General features: G+C 38.0%; 2 protein-coding genes across 4 annotated transcripts in view; both read left to right on the forward strand.

Moving 5' to 3' along the window:
• Positions 1–26,484, forward strand: part of ZCCHC8 (zinc finger CCHC-type containing 8) — a 114,057-nt gene that overhangs the window by 54,568 nt on the left and 33,005 nt on the right. The window lies entirely within an intron of this gene.
• On the forward strand, positions 18–20,882 carry RSRC2 (arginine and serine rich coiled-coil 2). Of its 3 annotated transcripts, XM_049101722.1 has the most exons (12): positions 41–180; positions 3,515–3,622; positions 4,106–4,262; positions 5,689–5,732; positions 6,542–6,619; positions 8,199–8,411; positions 9,648–9,851; positions 12,088–12,210; positions 15,125–15,204; positions 17,322–17,554; positions 17,988–18,077; positions 19,899–20,882. In XM_049101722.1, the coding sequence occupies exons 5-12, from the start codon at positions 6,612–6,614 to the stop codon at positions 20,076–20,078; spliced, it is 1,131 nt and encodes a 376-aa protein (XP_048957679.1). In that variant the 5' UTR covers positions 41–180; positions 3,515–3,622; positions 4,106–4,262; positions 5,689–5,732; positions 6,542–6,611; the 3' UTR covers positions 20,079–20,882. The 3 variants fall into 3 exon arrangements, with proteins under 3 accessions (XP_025329566.1, XP_025329565.1, XP_048957679.1); XM_025473781.3 differs by lacking the exons at positions 3,515–3,622; positions 6,542–6,619 and having other exon boundaries at positions 18–180; positions 8,221–8,411; positions 17,325–17,554; XM_025473780.3 differs by lacking the exons at positions 3,515–3,622; positions 6,542–6,619 and having other exon boundaries at positions 18–180; positions 8,221–8,411; positions 19,899–20,545.

A 26,484-nucleotide genomic window follows, 5' to 3' on the forward strand; every position in this document is an offset into this window, starting at 1 on the left:
TCTTATCGACACTTTTTTTTTCCCAGCAAGCTGCGCGACGCGCCGGGCCTCAGCCCCTTTGTGCCATCCGGGTCTCTCGCGCGAGCGATTTAGTCTGTGGCGAAGCGTCTGGGCGGCCGGTACTGTTGAGAGCGGCAAGTGGAGGCGCCGCCCTAGCGGCCAAGACTCTGGACTATGGCGGTAGGTGCCAATTCTTGAGTTTAAAGCCAGGGATATTTTCTTGATACCCTCCAAAGACTGGGTGAACTGCTCCCAGAGCTGTTGTCCGCGCGTGTGTGTGGACAAAATGGCGTCGCGGCCTTCTTTTGCGCCCGCCATCATGGCTGCCTACTGTAAGGAGGGGGAAATGAGGCGGTGTTGGTGGGGGTGGGGAGCCGCAGGGAGTGTCTTTTTTTTTTTTTTTCTTCCAGAACTTTCTTCCTCTCTTTTCCTAGTTCTCTATTCTGTTCGACCCACAGAGCGGCCTCCAGTTTAGCTTACTTTTGTTGGTCGTTTTTATACTGAGTTTCATTAGGGCTTGGGAATTTATTTGTTCGTGTTGGAGAAGGACTGGGGAAAAGAGAAAAGGGCTGGGAGGGGGGGTCTTTGAAAAGTATTGGGTCAGAAAGGCGTTGTCTGCAAGGGGGTAAAATGGGAGAAGAGAATCGACTTGTAACGTTTTGTTTTTTCCCTTATTATTATTGTTTTGTCTCTGAAAACCTTAGTTTATTTCTTAGTATGGAGCTGAGGAAGGTGTTGCTCAAAGGGAGCAAAAAAATTCTACTTAATTACGAGGAGCCTTTGGAACTACGAATTCTGATTGTTCCGTTTCCGAAGCGGCTCGTGATGTAATCATTTTGAAATCTTTGAGAAGCATAATAAAGCCTTAATATTGGCGTTTCTTTAGATTTAAGCACCCTTTCTTGACCCATTTAATTTTAAATAAGAACTACAGTTTTTAAAAAAGCATGCTTTGGGTGTAAGATGCCCAATTCTGGTGGGTCGCGCGCGTTATTGTGATTACTTCATTTTTCTTCCCGTGTTAAAAGGAAAACGCAAGCATTTTGTGTTCCTTTCCACTGACTAGGAAGTTCTATTTATTCATTTTAAAAACTAAGTAGGACTGTAAACGTACCGAAAAATTTGTACCGATAATCCCCTAAACATTGGGGTTATCTGGAATCGAGATGGTTTCTGCACTCCCCTCCCCCAGTACCTAATTGAATTAACCGATTTTTGTTACGGTTTCAAACAGCTGGGCTGTTTGGTGTTTGTGCAACTAATCGAAGTAGTGTTTTCCATGGTTTAAGTGGTGTTTTAGGCCTCTTAATGTATTTTAAAAATGGTGGTGTTTTACTTGGGCTCAAATGTTTTAAAAAATGAAGTCAGTTCAAACAAACATTTGGTCCTGCAGTACCTCCTTCAATAAAAAGACAGTCCCCTGGAGAAGTGGCCTACTATTAAATCCAAGGTACCTTCTTCGCACTGGAAAAAAGATTTGTGTGCTGTCGTGAGCATTATTACAGATTTAAACAAATTATAAATGTTAAGGTAATGGTAGTGGCCTTCTAAAACAAGTGCTAAAATAGAGGACAGTTTTGCAGTTAGATTTAAGATTTACTATGTACATCCCTGATAATTCGAAGTAAAGCTTAGAAATTTTCAGAGAAATTTTTTTTTTAAGATTTTATTTATTTATTCATGAGAGAGAGAGGCAGAGACACGAGCACAGGGAGAAGCAGGCTCCATGCAGAGAGCCTGATGTGGGACTCGATTCCGGGACTCCAGGATCATTCTCCAGCCAAGGGAGGCACTCAACTGCTGAGCCACCCAGGCGTCCCATCAGATAAATTTTCTTCAATTGATTTTATTTTTTGGATATTTTTAATTAGGGTACTATAAAATAGCATCGTGGAAATAAAAGTTTTGTGTAGGCAAAGTGGCCACCTATCATTCGGAATCTATAATGGTAGGGTGATTTTTGTTTTTCTATTGTATATTTTACAGGTGAAAATAGGTGGTTGATGTAAGTTATTGGCTTTGTATTACAGGATGCCTTTGACTTCCCTATTGCTAGGCTTCTGCAATGTTAAGCATGTAAATTGTTGACTGAAAATTTGTACTGTGTGAGCTGGAGCTGACTTCCATATGAAGGTTTTTTGTTGTTGTTGTTTTTCCTTCAGTTCTAGTCATGATCTCTGTAAAAGTTAATGAGTTGTGCCAGTGGCTCAAGAATGCTGGTTTTCGGCAGAAAAGGCTCATGCACTGAAAGAAGTGATAGCAGTGCTTAAGTTATCACAGTTGCTTTATTTTACTAAATGTAAGCTCTACCAGTCACAACATCACAGACATGCCTGAAATAGTTCGTAAGGATAATGATGAAAATCAGAATTAAAAGAAAATGACTAATGTTGTGAAAATCAGAACTATCCTTGATTGTGTGATACAGCACTATTTATTAGTAGTAGACAGCAAAGAGCTAAAGTACCATCTTAAGGGAAAGCAGGTCATGTTGCTGGATCTCCTCTGTAAGATCAGAAAATTGAACTCTATTATAAGTGATGAAAGCTTTCATCACAAAAATTTTATGATTCCAGAAATCACCCATACATAGAAAACTGGAGAAGGCACTAATGCTTGATTGGTAGCCTCTCCAGTAATGAGTTGCTTCCTCTGTGCTTGGTTGAGGGTTTTTGTTTTGTTTTGTTTTGTTTTACCATTGTTAGAGGCTTACCACGTTTATGTCTGTCATCCCAGCTAAGCTTGTAAATCTCTTTTTTGTCATCTTATTCTGAGTCTAGCATTGAGTTTGGCACATTTGTGATTCTTAGTTGTTGAGATAATGCAATCTCTTCACACTTTGTTAAATTACTCCCCTTTTAGTTTCCTTTCATTTTTTTTTTTCCTGGACTAATTTTCCTAAGGGAAAGGAGTTCGTTGCCTTGTGATTATTCCTCCTGCTGAAAATGTACAGTGATCCCTATTTATCCAATCCAGATTCTTCTGTAAAGAGTATGGTAGTAAATATTTTAGACATTATGGATCATATAGAGTCTCTGTCCCATTCCTTGCTTGCTTAATCCTTTCAAAAATGTAAAAATCCTTCTTAGTTCAAAAGCCAACTAGTCCACCTTCCACATACTGAAACTGTTTCCTCTACTTTTTGTCAAAATCCAACTCGGGAATCAGGTTTTAGCTTTTCACAGCTTTTTTTCTAGGACTCATTTAAATCAGTGGGCTTTTTGTGATACTCTTATTTGGATGACACATTTCAACAGAGCCTCAGAAATCCTCTTTTTTTAATTGAAAACAAGTTAACAGGAATTCATTTCTTCATCTGTTGATTGATTGCTGTGCTGAGTACTTGGTTATGAGCAAGTAAACTGGAAAACAGGGAACTGATATTTAGATGGAGGAACCTCTTTTTAATTAAAGGACTCTTTGGAAAGAATGTGTACTTTTTTAACTTTACAAAATTTGCATTGTGAAAATTTATAAAATGCTTTAAAGCAGAAACAACTTAATGTTTCCATAGCCCAGAGCATATGTGAGGAGAGGCAGACCATATTTTGCAGCAGCACTGTGCCAAGGGGCTGTTTTCATTAAAGAGGGTTAATGAAATTAAGATTGGGTTCTCAGATAGGTAAGTTAATTTTGTTTATTCTTTTATAATCTAGAAGCATTCTCTGCTATTCTTAGATTTTTACATACTTAAGTCTCTATAAATTTTACCAGTTCGTTTTTAAATGCTTTTGCTAATGTAAAATAAAAGTATTCATTAAAGTCAGGTAAATGACTTTACAAATCTAAAATGGGCTATATTTTCTCTGCTTGAATAGTTAATTGGAAATATTTGGAGCCCTGATTGTTCCCCTTCCCCTATTGTTTTGAAAGTTATGAAAATAATGATTTTTGAAAGTTAAGGACATTAGTCTCTGTTATTGGGTTAGTCATTTCAATCTATTCGGGCTTATTAGGTACAAATAATGTTTATTTAGAAATTGGCCTTTAATTTTGTAGAACTCAGAGATGATTTTCTATTCTCTTCCTCCTCTTTTAAGAAATTAAAAACATTTTAAATATGATTAAGAACTTAATAATCATTTCTCTTTATTTAAACTTTTAGGCTAGTGATACAGAGCGAGATGGACTAGCCCCAGAAAAGACATCCCCAGATAGAGATAAGAAAAAAGAGCAGTCAGATGTATCTATTTCTCCTAGAGCCTCAAAACATCATTATTCAAGATCACGATCAAGGTCAAGAGAAAGAAAACGAAAGTCAGGTATGAATTGTTGCAAACTAATTACCACTATCAGCATTTGTTAAAATCCATGTCGTTGTGTGTATAAGACTCATACTTAGTTTTTTATATAATTAATACATATTCTTTCTAGTTGAGAAATGAATAAAGTACATTGGTAATTTTCCGGAGAACTTTTCAGTTCTGAGAAACATAAATGTCTTCATGCGGAAATTTTATAACTTGTCCATAGGCAAAATTGTGTTGTATCCTGAGATTTTGGGGAGGGGGTAGGTTTTTTACCCTGAGACGTTTAAATTTCATGCTTTCAACATAGGCAAAATATTTTGAAAGATGTATCTGGGCAGTGATATATTATTCAGAATTGTTTTAACATTTTGATGTAAGTTACAATAACATTTTTAACTTTGTTTCTCATTTAATGTTAGAATGTTTCTGAAACAAGAGGTTTGGGCATTTTAAGATGTTTCTTATTTGTTTACTTGAAAAAGAATTAGACTGATGTGCTGTAGAAAGTAAGATGTTCTGCTGTATTTTTTTTATTTTTTTATTTTTATATTTTTTTTGTATTTTTTTTAAATTAGTGTGGCTATTTAATGAAGAGGTTAATTGAGCATCTAAACTATAGCACCCTTGGGGATCCCTGGGTGGCTCAGTTGGTTTAGCGCCTGCCTTCGGCCCAGAGGGTGATCTTGGAGTCCCTGGATTGCATCCGGCTTCCTGCAGGGAGCCTGCTTCCTCCCTCTGCCTGTGTCTCTGCCCCTCCTTCCCTCCACCCCCCTCTGTCTCCTCTGTCTCTCATGAATAAGTAAATGGAATCTTTAAATAAATAAATAAACTATAGCACCCTGGGACCCCTGGATGTCTCAGCGGTTGAGCTCTGCCTTTGGCTCAGGGTGTGATCCCTAGGGGAGCCTGCTTCTCCCTCTCCTTTGGCCTATGTCTCTGCGTGTCTCTCATGAATAAGTAAATGAAATCTTTTAAAAATAAACTATAGCACCCTTTGACTAATGCCAAATATAGTTCAAACTGTTTATTCTCTTGCATTCTTGTTTTCTTTGTTCATGTTTACCTCTGACATGTCCCTTTATAAATTTTCTCTGCAGTGGAAAACAAGATGGGCTAGTCAGTATGTTCTGTGAATTAAGAATCTATGACAAACTGAAAGAGAGTATCTGTTTTTGACTTGCCTCAGAAGGTTTGGGGTGGCAGGTTGCTTACTCTGTTATATTTTGGTTTATTCAGATTGCTTGATTTGTTTCTCATACACACAGTGGTATTTGGTAGAATAAACTCACCCTGCCATAAAAAATAGTCTTTGGAAAATAGTAAGTAGAATTTTAATTTAGTAAAATGGGTTGGAAATTGTCCTTTATTTGAATATTGGAATTTGTGTTTGAGATGTTTCTGTATCTTGTTTATGGTGAATTTTTATGTGTATTTGCAGATAATGAAGGAAGAAAACACAGGAGCCGGAGCAGAAGCAAAGAGGTAATTAACACTTTGTAGTGAATAGGCACTTTAAAATACTTGTAAAGTATCTGGTAGAAATGTTTGTGTGATATATGATATTATCAAGGTAAGTACGAAAACTTGAAATTTAAAAGGTTAATTGGGTTATAAAATAAGCATGATATGGATTCATCATTATTCAAGAAGATAGTTGTTTATATGAAAATTTCATTCAAAAACTATTAATTTTATTATGTTGTGAAAATATTCACAATAAAAATTTCATATGAAGATTATAATTGGTTTTTTTAGGCCTGTCACACAGAGCTTCCATTAATCTGAGGTCCCGAGTCTCCTTATACCTGACGACTGCTCAGGATTTTCATATAGCAATCATCTTTAAGTAGCAATAACCTAGGTACCTGTGGGCTTTTTCTTTATGGAAGAGAATGCGAATCCTCTTTTCATTAGCAGCAATTTCCGTTTCCCTAAGAATAGTGTTGAATTTTGAAATAAAAGTGTCTGTGAGGGACAGCTGGAAAGGTGGCGGTGACAGCAAAACTTGAGGAAAAAGAAAGGCAGCACCTGTATTGCAAAGGAGTTAACTTGCTTGCCCACCTGAGAAGACCAGGAATGAGCCAACAAGGAAGAACAGAAGTAGGAACCAAAAAGGGAGGAGAAGAGTCTTATGGGGGCTGGGCAAGGGACTCCTAAAAAAAATGTGGGCAGGGACTTCACCTCTTCCCCTAATGGAAGCTCTGTTAAATTTTTAATTTAGGAGAGTTTTTGTGAAAATGACTATTTTGTTTAGCTCACATGATAACATTTCTATAATAAATCATACTCAGCGTGCTAATGCGCGAAGAGACTGAACTGAAGACGCTGCAGACTCAGATAGCAAAATAATAAGCCTACTTCATGATAAGGTAACTATTAGTCATTCAAACTCCTATTTCCCTTAAGTATATCTTAAATCAGTTAAGGGTTTTAATGTTTTTTTTTTTTTTTAATTAATAGTAATGTTATGTTTGGAAAACTGGTTTGAAATAACTATAAAACCTTTGGAAGTTGAACCACTTAAAGCTTTTCCAGTTTGCCACTATATGGCAAAAACAAGGAAATACTTTTGTAAGTTCTTATTATAGAGAACTGGCAATGAAACTAAAATTTAGCTGTCTCCAGGTCTCTTTTCTGCAAAATACTAAATAACGTTCTATGATTCTTTTCAGATATATCATGCATGTTCCAAAATGTTTGGCCAAGTTTTTTGTTTTTTAAGGAAAGTTAATCTTGAGTGGAAAGAAAAATGTTTTGGTCTGTTTTGGGAAACATGAGTTAAGTGTCCTGTTGTGGTAGAAAAGCAGTGGCCTGGGCATAAGAAGAACCATGGGGTCTGGGTTCAGCTGCTACCATGTAGCTTTGTGACTTTAGATCTTAGTTGTACTTAAGGGGAGTTAAGAGGATCTGAGTTTCCTTCCAGCTTTAAAATTGTGATTTCGAGATGTCAAGGATTTTAAGCTTTAGCTAAAAGTTGGATTTGCCAACTTAATATGAGGAGATCTAGTTTATCACTTCCTAATTTGGTACGTGAGTGTAGGATGGAGACTTGATCATGCAATTAATTTTAGCTCAGTCTCTGAATGCATATGTTGTGAAAGCAAAAGCCTTGGTTTTTAATCTTTCAGAGTATGGAAGAAATCTATATTACATAATGGTTTAGGGATTAATTATGTTATGCCTAATTTGATTTCATAAAAATTAAAACAGATACGGTTGCCATTTTCTGCCCTAGGTACATGAAATGTAATAGAACTTCAAGCTCGTTGGGATATTGCAAGATGAAAAGTGATTTCATCACAGTTTAGACTTTGGGAGAAAAATCAAGAGCCGTCTTTTAGAGAGGATGTGGCAGTATAGCTATAAAAAGGACACTTCAACTCTGCGTAAAGTAATTTAAAGTTGCAGAAAATACTAATAATTAGTAAGACTAATCTTATTTAGCTACCTAATTGAAATGCGTTTTCCGGTGCATTTCTTTGTGTCCTGATCATCTTCATTATTGCTAAGTTTTTAAATCTAAAATAATATGTACTCTGGTTTTAGAAGTTGATGTATATGTGTATATATGATGTTTCTCTAAAAGGTTTGTTGAAAGATTTTGAAAGTTTTGATATATATGTAATTCCCTTATTCCTTTAGATAAAAGAAACATCAGGAATTCCTCTTTTTCTGATAATGGGTTTTTCAGTATTATTTTAACATTGAAAATCATTGTCAACATTGAAAATCATTGTTTTAATTATGTTATTTTGGGGAGGAAACTGCATTTTTGAGATTTATAAAGACAAGATTAGTAATATTCATCAGCAACATTTGGGTGATGTGAAACTAGATCATTTTTTTTTTATTTGCCACACACTCCTAAGGTTACTAATGTTGCATCACAACATTTTTGTCTACTGATAACCCATACTAACTCTCTTTGTTGCACTATTTTCCTGAAAGAACCAACTTCTTCTTAAAACAGGCAAGAAGACATGAATCCAAAGATAAATCATCTAAGAAACACAAGTCTGAGGAACATAATGATAAAGAACATTCTTCTGATAAAGGAAGAGAGCGACTAAATTCATCTGAAAACGGCGAGGACAGACACAAACGCAAAGAAAGAAAGTCATCAAGAGGCAGAAGTCATTCAAGATCTAGGTCTCGTGAAAGGTAAGTAGTTTTTGGTGTTTATAAGTTAGTGCCATTTAAAGAGCTATATTATGCAAAGCTACTCATGAACCCAGAGATACCCAAACAATCTTTTTAATTTTTATTATGATAGTCACGAGAGAGAGGCAGAGACACAGGCAGAGGGAGAAGCAGGCTCCATGCACCGGGAGCCCGATGTGGGATTCGATCCCGGGTCTCCAGGATCGCGCCCTGGGCCAAAGGCAGGCGCCAAACCGCTGCGCCACCCAGGGATTCCCCAAACAATCTTAATTAGATTAGAAAGTAAGAAATTTTTTTTGGTAGCTTGACCACTAATGTGGTCCTTTGCCTACTAATGTCTGCTTATAGCTGAAATCTTTGGAGCATTTTCTGATAAAGGCAAAAATGGTGTTCAAGGCTAGGAGATAAAGGATGATTATGATTGATTAACTTGTTCAATTAGCAAGTATGTTTTGTTTTGTTTTTTAAGGATTTGGCTTATTTATTTGAGAGAGAGCAAAGCAGGGGGAGAGGGAGGAGAATCTCCCTGTTTAGCAGGGAGCTTGATGTGGGGCTTGATCTCAGGACCCTGCGATCCTGACCTGAGCCAAACCAAGGCAGACACTTAACCAACTGAGCCACCTCCCAGAATTTTTATTTAAAGAAACCAATGTTGGGATGCCTGGGTGACTCAGTGGTTGAGTGTATGCCTTTGGCTCAGGGTATGATCCGAGATCCTGGGATCAAGTCTTGCATTGGGCTCCCCACAGGGGAGACTGCTTCTCCCTCTACCTATGTCTCTGTGTCTCATGAATAAATAAAATCTTCCAAAAAAGAAAGTAAGCCAATGTTTAACATATGCTTGGAGTTTTCTGTGGAAATACACATACATATGATGTATCTGATTGGGTCAAAATTTTTCAGTAGTAGATTAACTTCAATATCATCTTTAAGTTGCATAAATACTTCAGTAAGACAGTTAATAGACTTTAAAGTGTTAAACAGAATCTTGAGTTAGGGTTCATTGCATTTTTGACATGTAGTTTTATCATGCCCCTCAGACATCATCAAACAAGAATAAAGGCTCATTTGTTAGAACTTCTTCCCTTAGAAGGCTCAATTATCCTTTCTACACACAATGCAGAGCAGTTTATTGCCTGGCTTGACAGCACACACTGCAGATAATTAATTCATAATGTCTGTAATTGGAAAAGACACAGCACTAAATACCTTTAAATTTGTGTGCTTAAATTTCAGGCGTCATCGTAGTAGAAGCAGAGAGCGGAAGAAGTCTCGATCCAGGAGTAGGGAGCGGAAGAAATCAAGATCCAGAAGCAGAGAGAGGAAGAAGTCACGATCCAGAAGCAGGGAAAGAAAACGTAGGATCCGATCTCGTTCCCGTTCAAGATCAAGACACAGGCATAGGAGTAGAAGCAGGAGTAGAACAAGGAGTAGAAGTCGGTAAGTATTTGTCATCTTGAATAAAATCAGATAGGTCCCTTACAGGGTCTGGTTATTATCGTCTTTTTCTTTTTTTTCTTTTTTTCTTTTTTTTTTTAAGATTTTATTTGTTTATTCACGAGAGACACGGCGGCGGGGGGGGGGGGCGCGCAGGGGCAGAGACACAGGCAGAGAGAGAAGAGTCTCCATGCAGGGAGCCTGATGTGAGACTCCAGGATCACACCCTGGGCCAAAGGCAGTGCCAAACCGCTGAGCCACCGGGGCTGCCCAATGTTTATCTTCTTTCAATAACATTCTGACCAATAACAAATCTAAACACCTTAGATAGCATATGTAATCAATCAGATCTTCTTTAAAGTGCAGGTAGAAATAATCCTCTATTAAAATTATTTCAGTTGGGGCACCTGAGTGGTTGAGCATGTACCTTTGGCTCAGGTTATGATCCTAGGGTCCTGGGATCGAGTCCCACATCAGACTCCCTGCAGGGAGCCTGCTTCTCCCTCTGTTCTTTAAAAAAAGAAAATTGAGTTGTTTTGAATGTTGAATTGTTAATTGTATAATCACAGTAGCTTACATTTATTGCTTATCCGCCATACACTATGTGTTACATCAATACTCTTTTCCATGTACTAGGTCATTTCAGTTTCAAAACAACTTTTGTGAGTTAAGATCTCTTGGGCTTAGAGAGCTTAAGTAACTTGGCCAGAAAGCCTCTAATCATAGTTATTAAATGGTAAAAAGTTATTAAATGATCAGGATCAAGTCCCAAGTATGTCTGAATGCAAAGTCAATATACATACTTTACCCACGCATATAGCATGTATATATTATCTCAGGTACTCAAAAAGTTGAGCTTAATTCAAAACTGTGTCTCTCTCTCTCTCTCTCTCTCTCTTTTTTTAAGATTTTATTTATGTATTCATGAGAAACAGAGAGGAGAGAGAGGGCAGAAGGTGAAGCAGGCTCCATGTGGGAGACTGACTTGGGACTTGATCCTGGGTCTCTAAGATCACACCCTGGGCTGAAGGCAGCACTAAACCGCCGAGCCATCCAGGCTGCCCAATTCAGACCTGTCTTGATCGAGAGGAAGCTTTAATTTGTTGAGACAGGAAGTACAGTAAAGAGAACTACAGAAAATTTTATAAATAATCAGGAATATATTTAGTCTATTTACTTACATCAATTGTTAATAGTGCATATGCACAGATACTGATATTAAATAATTAAAGCTGTTTTTGTTAGTTTATTCCTCAGGTTAGTCTATAAAGACTGAAATATAGACTATGTTACTTATTGTGACTTAGCTTATCACTTGTTAATCAGGTAATTGGTTTTTGCTTTTTTGTGTGTGTGCAAAATGGTTTTATTAAAGCATAGGGACAGGACCCATGGGCAGAAAGAGCTGCTACTGTTTATCAGTTTTTTAAAGATTTTATCGATTTATTCAGGAGAGGCAGAGACCTAAGCAGAGGTAGAAGCAGGCTCCACGGAGGGAGCCCGACGTGGGACTCGATCCCAGGTCTCCAGGATTACGCCCTGGGCCGAAGGCGGCGCTAAACCGCTGAGCCACCGGGGCTGCCCTAATTTGTTAGTAGTTTATTAATTTGAGCTTTGTCAATTATGAAGTTTAGTGGACTTAGGATAAATAATAATTTCACCATTAATTATCATTAGTTTTTTATTTTCCATCTGGGCAATGTAGGACATCATTTATGGCATTTCTAATTTTGACCACTGCTACTCTATTTTTTTCTGGTCAGTGCCTATTTTTTTATCTTTCCTAATTCTTTTCATGATTATGTGCTTGGGGCCTTTTTTTGTTTTTGTTTTTTGTTTTTGTTTTGTTTTGTACAAATTAATTCACTGTAGAGTAAAATAGTAGGAACATTTGAACTATGGATCCACTACTAGGGATTTATCCTGCATATTGACCTACATGAATGTAAAACGACTGATGTGTGTATTAAAGCTAGCCTTTGTTATAGTGGGCGTAATAGCAAAATATTGGAAAACATCTTAAATGTCTAACAGGGATGGTTAAGTGAACTTACAGAAGATTAGCATTTTCAAAGGACTTCCATACTTTGTGGAAGCTGGAGGACAGAGGTGGAGAGGAAAGGATTCCTAATATATTGGCTACTATTTTCATTTCTGTTCAACCTATGTAACTATAATTGATTTGGATTAAACTATTACTGCTTGGCCATATTGCAATGTGTGAAATGCCTGTTTACAGAGATAGAAAGAAGAGAATTGAGAAACCAAGAAGATTTAGCAGAAGTTTAAGCCGAACTCCTAGTCCACCTCCCTTCAGAGGCAGAAACACAGCAATGGATGCACAGGAAGCTTTAGCTAGGAGGTAGGTATATTTTTATTTGATGCATTTTTCTTTTTCAACTTGAAGTAGGTAATCGTGTGGACAAAAATGCTTTTAGAGTTTAAGTCAAATAATTAAATCTGTTAATGATACATTCTGTGCCAATTCTGATCTAGAACTAAGTATGTCAATTCTCATTTTAACATTTGCCTCTTTGTACAACTGGAAAGATAACAATGTCAGCAGCAGTTTCTCTGTTTTTCCTCATTAACTAATTCATTTTTATCAAATTTAAGCTCCTAAATATTTTTTGGTTTGCAATTGAAACTTTTTTAGAAATCTTAAATCTGATTCAAGAAATCTTAAATTTTGCCTCTGAAAGTTCATTGTCCCTTTTGTTTTTCTTCCTCAAGAAAACAAAGTCTGAAACAATTCTCTCAATAGGTTTCTTATTTTAAAAGTGGCAAGTAATAAACATTACAAGGTGATTTATTGGATATTGTAAATTTTACTGCTGATAGCATAGCAAGATCATTGTATCTTTTAATTCTGTAGCATTTCAAAAATATTCTGGTAATTGGTGGGACTACACACAGCAGGGCTGTCTGGCCAAAATGTGCAAAACCCTTGAAAGAACTGCCTCATGTAGAAAGGCAAGAAGTAAAGTAAAATCCAAGCACTTGTTTGCAGGTTTTCCCATATTCTGAAAACTATACTCTTGATTTTGGGGTTTTTTTCCTTATGAAATTGAGTTTGTATTTTTTTTTCATTACAAAAATACAGTTATCACAATGTAAGCTGATGGGCTGCTGCCCTGTGAACCCAGCCTGGCAGAAACTCCAGCTGAACAGCAGCAGCAGCAAAGGTGTGAGCTCGCCCCTTCTTCATTCCATTCACCTTAGTGAATGGTGTTAATTCCAACCTGCAATGGCCATTTTAAATATGCACCAGTAGTAGTCAATCATTTTCTTTCTGAAACTAAACTCAACAGAACTAAATAATACTTGAAGTAAATTATAATGAGTGGTCTGTTACGTGTGACCAGTATTTTTTTTAAGCCCTAAAGTCTATTATAAGTTGGTTGTGTTTTAATTTTTGGCTTTTATTAAAGTTGAAGTTGTTACTAGCCTCTAAAACTTAAGAAAAATAATCTATTTAGTTATTTTCAGATGATAAGTTTACATGAAATAACTCATTTAAGAATACTAGGTTGCTCCTTGGCTACAGTTGAAATTTGAAGGGAGATCTTTTATTAATAAACTACAGTATATAGACTGGTTTTTGTTGTTCCTTTTTTTTTTAATAAGGACAGAATATTTTTATTTTTTATTTTATTTTTTTTTTTAGGACAGAATTTTTAAACTGCTTTGAAAATAGTTTTGATATTTGTGTGCCAAAATTTTAATGTTACCCCTAATCAGAAACTTTTATTCTCAAGGACAAAATCGAGTCATAGTACTGTGTCTTTCTTGTACGTGTGCTTAGTAAAAGGGAATAAAACTGTATTATTCATTTTATGTAAATTTCATTGATAAAGCCAATGCCATTTCACTACCCATAGTGCTCTAAAATAATAAAAACCTTTTCCTTAATCTTTGCCCCTTTATACACTTTAAAGGAGGAAGGGAGGAGTTGCTTTTAACTTAAGATTGGAGAGTTAAAGGGTCTTGAAAAGGGATTTGTCTTTCAGGAACTCACGAAGATATCACTTAAAGTTTGTTGTATGAGAAGTAGATACTGTCTTGACAGCACATTTAGTATATGTATTAATAAATTTAGTGTGGACAATTTTTATTTTGTCTGAGGATGAATTTGTTTCATGTTTCCTGTTCTTTTGCTAATGATGAATTTAAGCTGCTGAAAGTTCATTCTCTAATACTGAGGTTCCCCCCCCCCCCATTTTATTAGATTGTAGAGAATGGCTGATAGGGTTTCTGCCTCTTTTATTTTTGGCTTTTTAAATTTTTGTTAACTTAAAAGTCTGTTTAGATACAAAAGTCATAATTGGCATATTTTGATTGACCTTATCCTGTATCAGCCTCCCCCCTAAGAAGCATGTAGATAATTCTGTAAACATTGTTTAATATTTTTAACATACTCTACTAAGATTTTCTCAGCTCTCAATATGTCATTATTGCAAGATGTAATTTTATTCTTACTCCTGTAGCCACTGATAAAGGTTGAGTAATTTTTACTTTTTAAAACAATTCCCTGTGAGAACTGTGTTTAAAAACTTTCTGGGGAAAAAAAAAAAAAAAAACTTTCTGGGTTTTTTGTTGTTGGTTGGTTGGTTGGTTTTTTGGCTATTCCACTTTAAAATGTTGAAAACCGGGCAGCCCAGGTGGCGCAGCGGTTTAGCGCCGCCTGCAGCCCGGGGTGTGATCCTGGAGACACGGGATCGAGTCCCACGTCGGGCTTCCTGCATGGAGCCTGCTTCTCCCTCTGCCTGTGTCTCTGCCTCTCTCTCCGCTCTCTCTGAATGAATAAATAAATAAATCTTAAAAAAAATAAATAAATAAAATAAAATGTTGAAACCCAGTATTGAGAGAGACCTGACTGGCTCAGTCTGTTAAGGATCTGCCTTCAGCTCAGGTCCCCATCCCATAGTCCTGGAATCCAGCCCCCTGCATTGGGCTCCTTGTTCAGAGAGAAGCCTGCTTCTCCCTCTCCTCCTCCATCTACTCACCTTGCAGTTCTCTATCTCAAATAAATAAAATCTTTTTTAAAAATTCAAAAGGAAAACATTTTCTTAAACCAGTATTGAAATATTCTCTAACAGTAACTGTATTAAGAGTAAATGCTTTCCCCCCCACACATACAGATACCAAATTGTGTTAAACTTAATTTAAAAATCTATGTAAAATGTGTGTCATGTCTATACATATGGAGAAATACAAAGATAAATACTGGTTTATATTGAGTGTTATTTTAAATGCATTGAAATTGCTTTTGATAGGTTGGAAAGAGCAAAGAAATTACAAGAACAGCGAGAAAAGGAAATGGTTGAAAAACAAAAACAACAAGAAATAGCTGCAGGTAATTTATTTTATTTATTATGGAAGTATGGCATTTTTTGTAGAAAATCTAAATCTAAAACGTTGAGAAAAATAATAGGAAGCAAATCACCCATGATCCTTGCTCTACCCATCAGTGCACACTGTAAACCTCTTTATTATTGTTGTTATTATTGAAATGTGAACATTTTATTTTCAATGTTAACTTTTCATGCCTCATAAGTACTTCATGTATGTGTGGGTTTTTTTGTTTTGTTTGTTTTTTCTTTAAGATTTTATTTATGTGTTCATAAGAGAGAGACATAGGCAGAGGGAGAAGCAGGCTCCATGCAGGGAGCTCATTGTTTGGCTTGATCCTTGAACTCCCAGATCATGGCCTGAGGCAAGGCAGGCGCTCAACCTCAGAGCCATCCAGGGGTCCCTGCACGTGTATTTACTTGGTTGATGCACATGATTTTGGCATGTAAACAGTCACTGTTCTTGTTCATACAACACTTTAACCATGACTGCACATGTCTTTTAGTCATGATTTCTGGGAAAATGCAGTTTATTAAAGATGATGATTGAACTGAGGTAAGAAATTAGGTTATTAGGGCAGCCCCAGTGGCGCAGCAGTTTGGCGCCGCCTGCAGCCTGGGGTGTGATCCTGGAGACCTGGGATCAAGTCCCACGTCGGGCTCCCTGCATGGAACCTGCTTCTTTCTCTGCCTGTGTCTCTGCCTCTCTGTGTGTGTGTGTGTGTGTGTGTGTGTGTGTGTGTGTGTGTATTAATAAATAAAATCTTTATTAAAAAAAGAAATTAGGTTATTAGACATAACACAAACATTGCCTCTGAATGACTAAAGGCGATCAAAGAGAGTTTGTTGAATTGCATGAAATGTAATTTGGAAGGTGTTTTTTTGTTGGCTTTTTGACATTCCTAGTAAATTGGTATTTCTTGAAATAATCTAAAATTGGGGCACATGGGTGGCTCAGTGAGTTAAGTGCCTGCCTTCGGCTTAATTTATGCCATCAGGCTCCTGCTCAGTGGAGAGTGGAAAGGCTTTTCCCTTTCCCTCCGCCCCGTCCTCCAACCATTCTTGCTCATGCTGTCTCTACTCAAAATATTTGAAAAAAAAATAAAAAATTGGGACGCCTGGGATGCCTTTGGCTCGGCATGATCCTAGAGTCCTAGGATCAAGTCCCACATCAGTCTCCCTGCATGGAGCCTGCTTCTCTCTCTGCCTTTTTTTATGTTTAAGCTTCTCTCTGTCTCTCTCATGACTAAATAATCTTCTTAAAAATTTTTTTAAGAATCTAAAACTGTACAAATTGGGGTACCTGTCTGGCTCAGTTGGTAGAGCATGCGACTCTTGATCTCAAGGTTGTGAGTTGGAGCCCATGTTGGGTGTAGAGATTAGTTTAAAATAATAAATTTTTTTTTTAATGTTAAGAAATTGTACAACTTACCTTTATTCATTAATTTTAGGGGTGGAGGGGTAGAGGGAGAGAAAGAGAGAGAGACCTAAACAGGCCCCATGCCCAGTGTGGAACCCAGTGCAGGGCTCTATCTCACAACCTTGATCTTGATTTGAGCCAAAATCAAGAATCAAATGCTTAACTGACTGAGTCACCGAGGAACCTTTTTTTTTTTTTTTTTTCCTCTAAGATTACTTATTTTAGAGAGAAAGCATGTGCCTGGGGGAGGGACAGAGGGAGAGAATCCCAAGCAGACTCCCTGTTAAGTGCAGAGCCCAATGAAAGACTTTCAAATGAATGTCTAAATAACCATTTTGTAAGCTTTTAAAGAACCATACAAATAGTTTTTATTGTAAGTTTAGATACAAGTACCGTAGTTCCATTTTCATTGAAATCACAAATCTTTTTACTATTTATAGAATTCTTATATTTGTAGACATATAAAGTATTAGTATATATAAGGGATAATATCTAGAAATGTCTATTACAAATATATACAATACATTTTGTTAAAATGCTAATTGCTTTATAAACCTGCATTTATTTTGAAGATGTTAGTGCTTTCTTATAGATTAGTTCTTAAATATAAACGCACTAATGTAAATCAGGACGTTGCTTTGGTTAGTTTTAAAATCTGTGCTTAAAAAAAATAAGTAAAATCTGTGCTGAACTCCTCTTTAGCAGCTGCAGCCACCGGAGGTTCTGTTCTCAATGTTGCTGCTTTGTTGGCATCGGGAACGCAAGTAACTCCTCAGATAGCTATGGCAGCTCAAATGGCTGCCCTGCAGGCTAAAGCTTTGGCAGAGACCGGAATAGCTGTACCTAGCTATTATAACCCAGCAGCTGTGAATCCAATGAAGTTTGCTGAACAAGAGAAAAAAAGGAAAATGCTTTGGCAAGGCAAAAAAGAAGGGGTAAGTTTTTTAATTCCCCTCTTTTGTCATTTATTCCTAATTAGCAGTTGTTTAGGAAAACAAATTTGGATTGGAAAAGATTGGGTTTATTTTTCTTCTGAAAACCTGATCGTAATATTTTTTAATTTACCACACAAATTAATGTTGGAAAATCATAATCTAAGAAAACCAGTATTAATGCAAAGCAAAACAGTATTCCCCTATGTTTATAAGGGGGAAAGATGCTTCTTGACTTAGACTTTTTCATAAAGGATATATTATGAAGCACTTAATTCTGTTTTGCTTCATTATTTTGTGATAGAAAAAATAATTATAAACACTGATAAAGTGCTATAAATGTTATTGTTTCTTTTAGACCTTATTACAGAGATTTAATATCCTAATAAAAGATAGCTAAATTTTATGAATTATAAAAGTCACTGTTTCTTTACAGGATAAATCCCAATCTGCTGAAATATGGGAAAAATTGAATTTTGGAAACAAGGACCAAAATGTCAAATTCAGGAAATTAATGGGTATTAAGGTAAGTTACACACTTTGTTTTTTTTTTTGTTTTGTTTTGTTTTGTTTTTTTAATTTTTTTTGTTTTATTTTTTTTTTATGATAGTCACACAGAGAGAGAGAGAGAGAGGCGCAGAGACATAGGCAAAGGGAGAAGCAGGCTCCATGCACCGGGAGCCCGATGTGGGATTCGATCCCGGGTCTCCAGGATCGCGCCCTGGGCCAAAGGCAGGCGCTAAACCGCTGCGCCACCCAGGGATCCCAAGTTACACACTTTGAATTAGAATTCATATTAGCATTTTCAGGTTAACATTGGTCCTCATCCTAAAATTTATTTCAGTAATGTGTGAACCCTGGGTACTTTCTGGTGTTCTTTTGATTTTTCTTCAGATTAATTTGACAGAATTACGTTATCAGTAGTTGACAAGACAAATTATTCAATTTAACGTGTTTGTTGGTTATAACTTTATACCTTAGGTGAACCTTTTTCCGATCATAAGCTTTTCTAAGTAAATAAAAATGAACTTGTAAATGGAAATTATTTTTTTTTTTTAATATGCTCATTTAAAGCTAACTGTTCTTGGAGTAAGACCACAATATTTAAAATTTCCAGCAAGCTTTTTTAAAGATACAGGTTTTTGGTTTTGGGTTTTATTTTTCTTGGTGTTTTTTTGTTTGGCTTTGTTGGTACAGTTCCAGTACTAGATTTCATATAAAAACCTGGAGGAGGGAAAAATTAATTAAAAAAAAAAATAAATAAAAACCTGGAGGGACATCTGGGTGGCTCAGCAGTTGAGCGTCTGCCTTTGGCTCAGGGCATGATCCTGGAGTTCCGGGATCGAGTCCCACAAGGGACTCCCTTACATGGATCTCTGCTTCTCCCTCTGCCTGTGTCTCTGCCTCTCTCTCTGTCTCTCATGAATAAATAAATAAAATCTTTAAAAAAAAAAAAAAACAAAAAAACCTGGAAAAGTTCACAGACACTCAGGTATTGATTATTACTTAAGGGAGTTGGTTTTTCACTGAAGGCATATTGGCTTAAACTAAGCTGCACTGAGCTGGCTGTTTTGGTTTTTGTTTGGTTTGGGGTTTTTTGTTTTTTTAAGATTGTATTTCTTTTGAGAGAAAGAGCACAAGCAGAAGGGGATGGGTAGAGAGGGAGAAACAGACTGCCTGCTGAGCAGAGGGTCCAATATGGGGCTCAGTCTCCGGACCCTGGGATCAGGACCTGAGCCAAAGGCAGACACTTGACCAACTGAGCCACCCAGGTGTTCTAAGCTTCCCCTCTTCTTTTCTTCCCTCAGCTCCCTACATCATGCTTTGGTTTGGTCTCTGCTCAAGTGTCAACTTTTTTGAGTCCTTTCTCCCTTGTTTTTTAAATTATTTATTCATTCATTGATGGAAGACACAGAGAAAGAGGCAGAGACACAGGCAGAGGGAGAAGCAGTCCCCATGCAGGGAGCCTGATGCGGGACTCCATCCCAGGATTCCAGGATCATGCCCTGGGCCAAAGGCAGGTGCTAAACCGCTGAGCCACCCAGGGATCCCCTCCCTTGCTTTTTAAAAATAGCATTTTTTGCTTTTCTTCTAGACTTTACTTATTTAAAGGTATGTTCTACATACCCATTAATATGAAGTTGATTTGTGTTATATCCTGGCTTAATCCCAATACCTAGGAAGGGCATTGCCTTGCACTCTATAGGTGCTGAATGAATGGAAGCTAAATAATTGAGGTCAAATACATATTCTAAAAATGTAATTTATCAGTCTATCAGTTGAAAAGAACACCTTATTCCCACTTCCATTTATTATTTTAATAATATATTTTTTATTTGATATTTAGAGTGAAGACGAAGCTGGATGTAGCTCAGTTGATGAAGAAAGTTACAAGACTTTGAAGCAACAGGAAGAAGTATTTAGAAACCTAGATGCTCAGTATGAAATGGCAAGATCACAAACCCACACACAAAGAGGAATGGGATTGGGTTTCACATCATCAATGCGAGGAATGGATGCAGTTTGAAAGAGATCAGACTTAATATTTGAGACTTTATGGACTTCTGGTTCTGATGTCAGGTCCTTGTTCACCAAACAGCTAGCATTCTAGCTTGCATGGGTGTTGCATTGACTTTAATTTATTGAAAAATACGATTTTTTGTAAATATCAGATCAGTGATACTGGTGTTAGTGTTGTAATCAGGTTAAACACACTTCCATTAAACTTGACAGGACTATAGAAGGACAATATTTTTTAGTTCATGAATTCTACTTTTCAAATATATAAAAGCTGCAGGTGGGATAAAATCTCATACATGGATATTTCGTGTCCGCTGTCTTGTGTACTTTTGTACTTAACCTTGTACAGTTATTTTCATCTCTTGAAACATGAAAGAAATGTTATGTAGATGTTCTTTAGAAGATCTGGCCATTTGGTACATAATCCAGCACAAATATGCTGGGTGGTGATGACAATAAAAATGGTTTTCTCAACACTGGTGTTAATTTAAGTTACCTGGAATTCTTATTTTGATTTTGTTTGATGGTTTTTGTAGCATTTTGCAATTGCTATTAGAGAACACTAGGAAGAAATTTTTTTTTCTTTTAAGAACAATTAACTATGCTCTAGGCAATACCATGGTGAGCAAAAATGTAAAAGGGAAGTTGGGAGGAGTAAACAAACTACTACAGTAATACTGTTTTCCTACTACTGTAAGGAACACAATTGGTGTACAGTTATTTGTTCAATATTCCATATGTTATTCAGGAAATAGATTAATACATTAAAGGGATGTAAGCACTTTTATTTTAATAAAGTGCCTTATAACAAGTTCTTGGTATGCCCTTTGCTCATTATCCCTTTGAAGTCTTCAGTAGCACAAAGTACTAAAATACTAGAAAATACTTTGTCACTAAATTAAATAGGGCATAAATCTGGTAGAGGGAGGGAATTACAAAACTTGTAATTCATTTGCATTTATTACTACAAAATCATGATTCACCTTATCCTAGAAAAATCCTACAACTCCACAATGTATTAGCACAATACAAGGGAAGTGTACTTAATGGTAAAACTTCTACCTTTATTTTACTTATTTTGAGAGAAAGAGTAGACGTGAGTAGAGCGAGAATCCTTCAAGCAGACTGCTGAGTACAGACCCTGACTCAGGGCTGATCCCCAGGACCCATGAGATCATGATCTTAGCCAAAACCAGGAGTCCTACCACCCATTGAGCCACCCAGGCACCCCTTGTACCTTTATTTTTAAAATGAGTTCATAAGTGACCAACTTGCTTGTTGGGCATGTTTTTGTGGTAAATAAGGTATAAGTATTTTGGTAAATGTTTAAATCTCATTTTCCTAGAGCACAATACTTTTATGAAGAAATGGCTCTTCAGGGTGCCTGGGTGGCTCAGGTGTCTGCCTTTGCCTTGGGTCATGGTCCCAGAGTCCTCGGATCAAGCCCTGCATCAGGCTCCTTGCTCAGCAAGAAGTCTGCTTCTCCCTCTACCTGCTGCCCCCCCTGCTTGTTCTCTCACATGCTTTCTCTGTGTATCAAATAAAATCTTAAAAAAAGAAACGACTCCATACTTCAGTGACAAGGTCAAGTTTCTGGAGGAATGGGGGGGGGGGGGGTTTCCTTCTGGTGTCCCCAAACCAAAATTTTCAAGTTCTCTGTACCTTCTCAAATAAGTTTAATTAGGAATTTCCATGGGCTAGGGCATATGGGTGGTTAAGTGCCTTCAGCTTAGGTCATGATCTCAGGGTCCTGGGATAGGATAGAGCCCTATATTGGCCTCCCTGCTTAGCAGGGAGTTGGCTTCTCCCTCTCCAGTTCCTGCACGTACATGCACTCAACTGAAAAAAAATTTTAATTTCTTCTCAGGGGACGCCTGGGCAGGTCAGTGATTGAGTGTCTTCCTTTGGCTCAGCTTGATCCAGGGTCTGGGGTGGAGTCCTTTATGGGGTGCTCCGCAGGGAGCCTGCTTCTCCCTCTGCCTGTATCTGCCTCTTTCTGTGTATCTCTCAAGAATAATTTTTAAAAAACAAATTTTCATGGGCTTATAAAAGGCAGTGGAGAGGCAGGTGGATGGCCCAGTGGGTTAAGCGTCTGCTTTCAGCTCAGGTCTTGATCCCAGGGTCTTGGAAGGAAGCCCTAGGTTGGGCTCCCTCTGCTTGTGCGCTATCAAAATCCTTAAAAAACAAACAAAAAAACGTGGAAATGAAAGCACACGTTAACTGCTGTGTTTTTCTATAGTATTTGAAGAGCTGACCATACATTATAACGGATATGATCCATCCTGCACTCCTCTAGAGCAGTAATTTAAAACACCCAAGTAGCCAAATTTAAACAAATGAAACTAACTTCATTCGTACAACATGTACTTTAAAATAATTCAATCAGTAAGTATTAGGTAATCAGTAATTTAAGATTTTACATATTTTTAAGACCCAGTGTGTTTTAGTACATCCCAATTTTTACTTCATAGCCAGTCCCAAGTAGCCAGACAACCAGATTAGACCGTGTAGATCTAGAGGGAGGTATATAGATAGATTTAAGTTACATAATTTAACTTGAATAAGTAATTTTTAGAGTCCTGATTGGGGGGAATGATTTGGTGATGGAAACCATTGAGCTGCTTGGCTCAGTTGGGAATTGATTTATAGGGGAGATAGATTCAATGGTTTTTATGTGTTAACCTTTTGTTTCCCCCATTTTCCTGGCTATTACTGTGCTTTCAGTTTCAAAGCCTTGTACTCCATGATGGATGTGTTAGGATTAATCCCTGTAAGCAACAAGAATGTAGGTTGCTGTCCAAGAGATACTTTATTTTTTAAAGTAGGCTCCACTCTGGCAGCCCAGGTGGTTCAGCCGTTTAGCGCCGCCTTCGGTTCAGGGCCTGATGCTGGAGACCTGGGATCGAGCCCCGTGTCGCGCTCCCTGCATGGAGCCTGCCTCTCCCTCTGCTTGTGTCTCTGCCTCTCTCTGTGTGTGTGTCTCTCATGGATAAATAAATAAAATCTTTATTTTATGAATAAATAAATAAAATATTTTAAAAAGTAAAAAAATAAAGTAGGCTCCACTCAACAGTCCTGAGATCAAGACCTGAGCTGAGATTAAAAGAGACACCATAAGGAGGGCGTGTGACCGAATGAGCGCTGGGTGGTTTTTTTTTGTTTTTTTTTTTTAAGATTTTATTCATGAGAGACACAGGCAGACCACAGGCAGAGGGAGAAGCAGGTCCATGCAGAGAGCCTGATGTGGAACTTGATCCCAGGTCTCCAGGACCTGGGCTGAAGGCGGCGCTAAACTGCTGAGCCACTCCGGCTGCCCTGAGCGCTGGGTGTTATGGAAGACTGGTGAATCACTGAACTCTACCTCTGAAACTAATAATACACTATATGTTAATCGAATTTAAATTTTAAGAAGTCGATGCTTAACCAACTGAACTACCGAGGTACACCCAGAAATATTTTTTTAAGATTTTTTATTTTGATAGAGACCATGTGAGGAGAGAGTGGGTGAGGGAGAAGCAGACTCCCCGCTGAGCAGGAAGGGACTCAGGGCTCCAGCCCACTGGGATCATGACCTCAGCTAAAGAAAGTTGCAACTGAGCTACCCAGACAACCCCCGCCCCTCCCCAGGAGGTATTTTAATGATGTGGTAGTGATGTGAGAGCAATTGGCTTTGACGGTAACTTGGAAGGTAGAGTAAGACCGGGTAGTTGTGGGGGCAGCCTGGGTGGCCCAGTGGTTTAGTGCTGTCTTTGGCCCAGGATGTGATCCTGGAGACCCAGGATCGAGTCACATGTTGGGTTCCCTGCATGGAACCTGCCTCTCCTTCTACCTGTGTCTCTGCCTCTCTCTGTGTCTGTCATGAATAAATAAACTCTTAAAAAAAAGACTGGGTAGTTGTGTATGGGTGTCAAAAAATTCAAAGATGAGGTTTCCAGCTTGGGTAGATCTTTATTCCATGAACCTTAGAAAACTTAAGTATCATTGAAGAAGTAACTTGGTGCAAGAAGATGGAAACAAGTTTTATATATCATTCCAAGTACACATTTCATAGGTCAAAAGGTGATTAAAGTGTATACTTAGGGCAGCCGGGGTGGCTCAGCAGTTTAGTGCCGCCTTCAGACCCAGGATCAAGTTCTGCGTCGGGCTCCCTGCATGGAGCCTGCTTCTCCCTCTGCCTGTGTGTGTGTCTCTCATGTATAAATAAATAAAGTATTAAAAAAAATAAATAAAGTGCATACTTAAATATAACTTCTAGGGGTGCCTGGCTGGCTCAGTCAGTAGAGCACACAGCTCTTGATTTTGGGATTTTAAGTTTGATCCCCACATTGGATGTAGAGATTACTTTTAAAAAAATTTAGGGGTACCTGAGTAGCTTGGTTGATTAAGCAACTGCCTTTGGTTTGGGTCATGATCCCAGGGTCTTGAGATTAAGCCCCACATTGGGCTTCCTTGCTCTGCAGGGAGTGTACTTCTCCCTTTCCCTCTGCTTCTCCCTTTGCCCCTCCCTCAGTTTGTGCTCTCTCTCTGGCTTGCTCTCTCTCAAATAAATAAAAACCTTTAAAAAGGGGCACCTGGGTGGCTCAGTGGTTGAGCGTCTACTTTTGGCTCGGGGTTGTGATTCCAGGGTCCTGAGATCAACTCCCACATCGGGCTGTGTCTCTTTCTCTCTGTGTCTCTCATGAATAAATAAGTAAAATCTTAAAAAAAAATCCTTCTTAAAACAAATATTTACAAAAATAAAATTGTATATACACACAATTTCTATTGGATCCACTCCTAGTTCTCTCACTCTGGCAATTCACCACCAATTTCTGTATTTCTCTTGTCAGTTCCATCCCATTGAGTGTCTCAAGACTCAATCATAGACTCTTCTCTGTATTCTTCATTATGCAATTACCCTTTACCGTAGTTATATTTAATGTCCTTAAAAATGTGGGGCATCCAAATGTTAACCTTTGGGCAGCCCCAGTGGCTCAGTGGTTTAGCACTGCCTGCAGCCCGGGGTGTGATCCTGGAGACTCGGGATCGAGTCCCATGTCGGGCTCCCTGTATGGAGCCTGCTTCTCCCTCGGCCTGTGTTTCTGCCCCCCTCTCTCTCTCTCTGTCACTCATGAATAAATAAATAAAATAAAATAAAATTCATACATCTTAAAAAACAACAACAACAAATGTTAACCTTTAGTGCAGACTTTTTTCTCAGAGCTTTACTCAAAGATCCAGCTGCCTAGAAAACAACATCTCAATTGGGGCTCAGATTTTACCTTAAATATATCAATGTGTAAGAGTCCCTGGGTGGCTCAGTCATTTGAATATCCCACTCTTGATTTTTGTCCCAGGTCATGATCTCAGGGTTGTAAATTCAAGCTCCACGTTGGTCTCTATGCTCAGTGCAGCATTTGCCTTAAACTCTTTCCCTGCCTCTTCCCCTGCTCTGGCTCTCTCTCTAAACAAAATCTTTAAGAAAAATATATCAAATGCTTAAAAATTTTTCACCAATCCAGTTTTTTTTTTTTTAAGATTTTATTTATTTGGGATCCCTGGGTGGCTCAGTGGTTTCGCGCCTGCCTTTGGCCCAGGGCGCGATCCTGGAGCCCCGGGATCGAGTCCTGCGTCGGGCTCCCGGCATGGAACCTTCTTCTCCCTCTGCCTGTGTCTCTCTTTCTCTCTCTCTCTCTCTCTGTCTCTGTGTGTGTGTCTATCATAAATAAATAAAATATAAATCTTTAAAAGTAATAATAAAAAAAGATTTTATTTATTTATTCATAACAGACACAGAGAGAGAGAGAGAGGCAGAGACACAGGCAGAGGGAGAGGCAGGCTGGATGCAGGGAGCCCGACATGGGAATCGATTCCGGGTCTCCAAGATCACATCCCGGGCCGGGGGCGGCTCTAAACTGCTGGACCCCCGGGGCTGCCCCTTCAGTTGCTTCTTTATTGCCTCTGAGGATAAAATTGCCTCAAGGTACCGCATAACTTCCCTTGTTGCTGCCAAACCTGATCCACATCCATTGATCATTTATTCAGTTTCTGAAGTCAGAATCTTGAGAAATATTCATGACTCATTTTCTTTCATTTGCTATATCCAACTCTCCAATTAATTGTTGATTTAATTTTATGTTCTATTTTCTACTTCTAAATATCAACTCTCCACCATTATTTCTACTACCCTAATCCAAACTAACATTTATTGGTTTGACTACAAAAACCTATCAATCTGCTAGGCTCGGAACTTTACTTTTGCTGGGTTTTCAATCGTTTTTCTTTTTACATATATTTATTAAAGATTTTATTCATTTATTCATGAGACACACACACACACACACACAGAGTGGCAGAGACATAGAGGAGAAGCAGTCTCCTCACAAGGAGTCTGATGCGGGCCTCAATCCTGGATCATGCTGGGATCATGACCT

The sequence above is a fragment of the Canis lupus genome, chromosome 26 (genome assembly GCF_003254725.2).
Source record: "Canis lupus dingo isolate Sandy chromosome 26, ASM325472v2, whole genome shotgun sequence".
NCBI lineage: Eukaryota > Metazoa > Chordata > Mammalia > Carnivora > Canidae > Canis > Canis lupus.